We start from the raw sequence: 3335 nt of genomic DNA, 5'->3' as shown, positions 1-3335 counted from the left end.
AAAAAATTTTTTTTTCAAATTTCGATTTTTTTTGAATTTTTTCCAGAATTCTCATTTTCAGCCCGTTTCAGCTCGTGGTATCAATTTTAATCAGAATTGGACCATTTTGAAATTTTCAGCCCAAAAAAAATTTTTTAAAACAATTTTTTCGTATTTTCTGCTATTTTACAAAATTTTTTCATATCTTGTAATTTTTTTCAGCTCCCCGCTGTTCAAAAATTCAAATTCCCGCCGGATCACCACCACCACCCGGACCACTTGGCTGTGCCGTCTGGCGAAAAAAGCACGTATGCTGTCCCATTCGGCGTGTTGTTCTTCACAAAATTCGACGAAATTCGATACGGAAGTCCTTATCATAGGTTTGTGCTGGGAAATTTCAGAAAAAAAACATCTGAAAAATCTGAAAATCCAAAAAAAATTTTTTTGGAAAATTTCAAAAAAAAATTTTCTCAAATTTTTGATTTTTTAAATTTTTTTCACAGATTCTTGATTTTCAGCCAATTTCATGTCGTGATATCAATTTTTATCAGAATTGGATGATTTTGAAATTTTCCAAAAATTCTGAAAATTTCAAAAAACATTTTTTTTTTGAAAAATCGATTTTTTCGGAATGTTTTTACAGATTCCTGATTTTCAGCCAATTTCATGTCGTGATATCAATTTTTATCAAAATTGGGCGATTTTGAAATTTTTGAAAAATTTCACTTTTTCCAAATTTTCAAAAATCTCAAATTTTGCTGAAAATTGGTGTTCAATGTTGTTATTGTCTTATTTTGAAATTTTAGAATTATCTCAATGATGTAATGTTTGGAACTTTTTTGAAAAAAGTGACCTTTTTTCGAAAAGTGTCGAATTTCTAGAAATTTCTCAAATTTCACATTTTTTTGCCGTCTATTTTTGATCTGGAACTTTTTCTTTCGTTTTCAACAAATAGAAAAGCATAGAGAGGAGTTTAGAGTTTGAACGGGTGAGGGGTGGTGTTTTTAGTCAAAAGATTTCAAAAATCATCTGAATGGCTTAAACTAGCTGAAAATGAGCCTTAGCTAGCCTTAATAGCCAAAAACTAGCTTGAAATTTGCAACAATCGACATAAAATAGCCCAAAAACGCTGAAAAACGAATTTTGAGCCAAAACTCAAAAAATAAGGGGGGGGGGTGGTTTTTCTGCGCAAAATTTCAAAATAGTCCAATTTTGATAAAAATTGATGTCACGAGCTGAAATTGGCTGAAAATAACGAATATGGAAAGAAATTTCGAAAAAATCGATTTTTGAAAAAAAAAATTTTTGAAATTTTGGGATTTTTTTTCGAAAAATTCAAAATAGTCCAATATTGATAAAAATTGATATCACGAGCTGAAATTGGCTGATAATCAAGAATCTAAGAAAAAATTTCGAAAAAATCGATTTTTGAAAAAGTCAAAATTTTCGAATTTTTCATAATCCCCCAAAATAGGGTAAAAATGGCCTAAAATCTCCCGAATTTTCACAAAAATAGCTTTTTCACTCTAGCTACAGTAGCCCAGCTAACGAAAGTAATCGCAAAATTTTCATTTTCCAGGAAATGGTCCAGCTGGCATCGCCCTGTCCGCGTTTCTCTCCGGTATGCATCCATTCTACGACGCGAAGCACCCACACGAAAATGTTACTGTAAACGAGAAATTGATGACTAACTTGGATTTTTCGCTAATTGATCAGGTACAGTTTGCCGAAAATTTTGAAAAAATTGGGCAATTTTGAGCGAAATTGACAATTTTTGAAAAAAAAAATTTTTTCAAAAAATTTCAAAATCGTCCGATTCTGATAAAAATTGATATGAAGACCCGAAATTGGCTGAAAATGAAGAATCTGAGAGAAAGTTTCAAAAAATTTGAAAATTGAAGTTTTCGAAATTTCGATTTTCAGCCTATTTGAGGTCAGTACCATTTTTATGGGGATTCTAGGCTAGTTTGGGCCATTTTAGACCGTTTTTAGGCTATTTTGGGTCATTTTCAGGCTGAATCCAGCGATTTCAAGTCCAATTCTGGCCTTTTTCAGACTATTTTTAGCCCTATTTCTGACCAGTATTCCTTGTTTCGTTGGTCTTTCACTACCTACAGTAATCCTTCTCGAATCACATCATCAAAGTCATCATCACGTCTTCACGACGTCTTGATGATCTCTAGCATTGCAAAAAAGAAAATTCACGAGAGAGAGACGAGAGAGCGAGAGACGCAGACAGCAAAATGCTGACAAATAGAGAGAGAGAGAGTGAGAGAGAGAAAGAGACGCAGAAATTGCTGGCTGGCTGGTTGTTGATGTGCTGCTCTCCGGTTTTGGGCTTTCTTGGGGGAAAAAAGGGAAAAATGAGAAAAGAGGGATTAGCAAAGGAAAAAAAAAGCATCACAGTTTGATGTGCAGGGTGTGGGGTACTGTAGGTCTCGAAATTATGAAAAAAAATGGCAAAAAAGGCGTGATTTTGAGCCTCGGAATTCCTGGAAGTTTAGGATTTTAAGACCTTTTAGACCCATGGATTACGGTAGAGCGTGTAAGGGGGGGGGGTACTGTTATCTGGAAGATTAGATTTTTGGGACCATTTTTCACTCATAAAACAGGGGATATTTGGGATATTAAGACTCATGGAGTACGGTAGAGCGTGTAAACAGAGTTCCTTGTTAGTGGAGGGTGATTCTCTTGGTAAAGGTCACCTGAATTTTCGCACGCACCCCCCATCAACATTTTGGTCTCACTGATCTTATCAGTGGCTGATCAGTATGTTCCTTGTGATCTTCACATGAACAGCTACACGGTTAGAAGTCTCTTCCGTGAGATCTAGCGATTTCCTCTTCTTTCCGAGAATCCCTGACCGCATAGCTGCTGACTACGGTATCATCCACATGATAAGGAACCTTTAATGATAAGGAAATATCCTCTGACTGAGTAGCAGACTACAGTATCACTCACATGATTCCGAACCAAGGAAGATTCTGAGAAGACGTTGGATCTGTACAAAGAACATCCAAAATGATAAAAATCCTAAAATGATAAAATTCGCCGTGTTATCAGCTACTTCGCTTAGGGATCTTTTGGAAATACCGTAAGCCAGCTTCGAGCCAATTTATCTCGGTGTAAAATTTTACGAAAAAAAGTTGAAATTTCAAAAAAAAAATTATTACAAATATCGATTTTTTCGGAATTTTTCTTCGAAATATTGATTTTCAACCCATTTTGGGTCGTCATGTCAATTTTTATCAGAATCGGGTGATTTTGAAATTTTTGACAAAAAACACCACCCCCCCCCCTTTTATTTTTCGAATTTTGGTCGAAATTTCGCATTTCTAGCGTTTTTAGGCTATTTT

The 3335-nt window shown here is 34.8% G+C and overlaps 1 protein-coding gene across 1 annotated transcript in view; it reads left to right on the top strand.

Moving 5' to 3' along the window:
* Nucleotides 1–289: 289 nt before the first annotated feature.
* CBG05349 overlaps nucleotides 290–3335 on the top strand; it is a gene marked incomplete at both ends in the record, with an annotated part of 6845 nt that continues 3799 nt past the window's right edge. The window contains 2 exons of the mRNA XM_002634709.2: nucleotides 290–359; nucleotides 1559–1695. Of these exons, the coding sequence (XP_002634755.2) occupies nucleotides 290–359; nucleotides 1559–1695 (207 nt within the window). The remainder of the gene's footprint in view (nucleotides 360–1558; nucleotides 1696–3335) is intronic.

This window comes from Caenorhabditis briggsae (genome assembly GCF_000004555.2).
Source record: "Caenorhabditis briggsae complete genome, chrIV, whole genome shotgun sequence".
In the NCBI taxonomy this organism is placed as follows: domain Eukaryota; kingdom Metazoa; phylum Nematoda; class Chromadorea; order Rhabditida; family Rhabditidae; genus Caenorhabditis; species Caenorhabditis briggsae.
The sequence above is the reverse complement of the archived record's forward strand: the minus strand, read 5'-3'. Positions and strand labels throughout refer to the sequence as shown.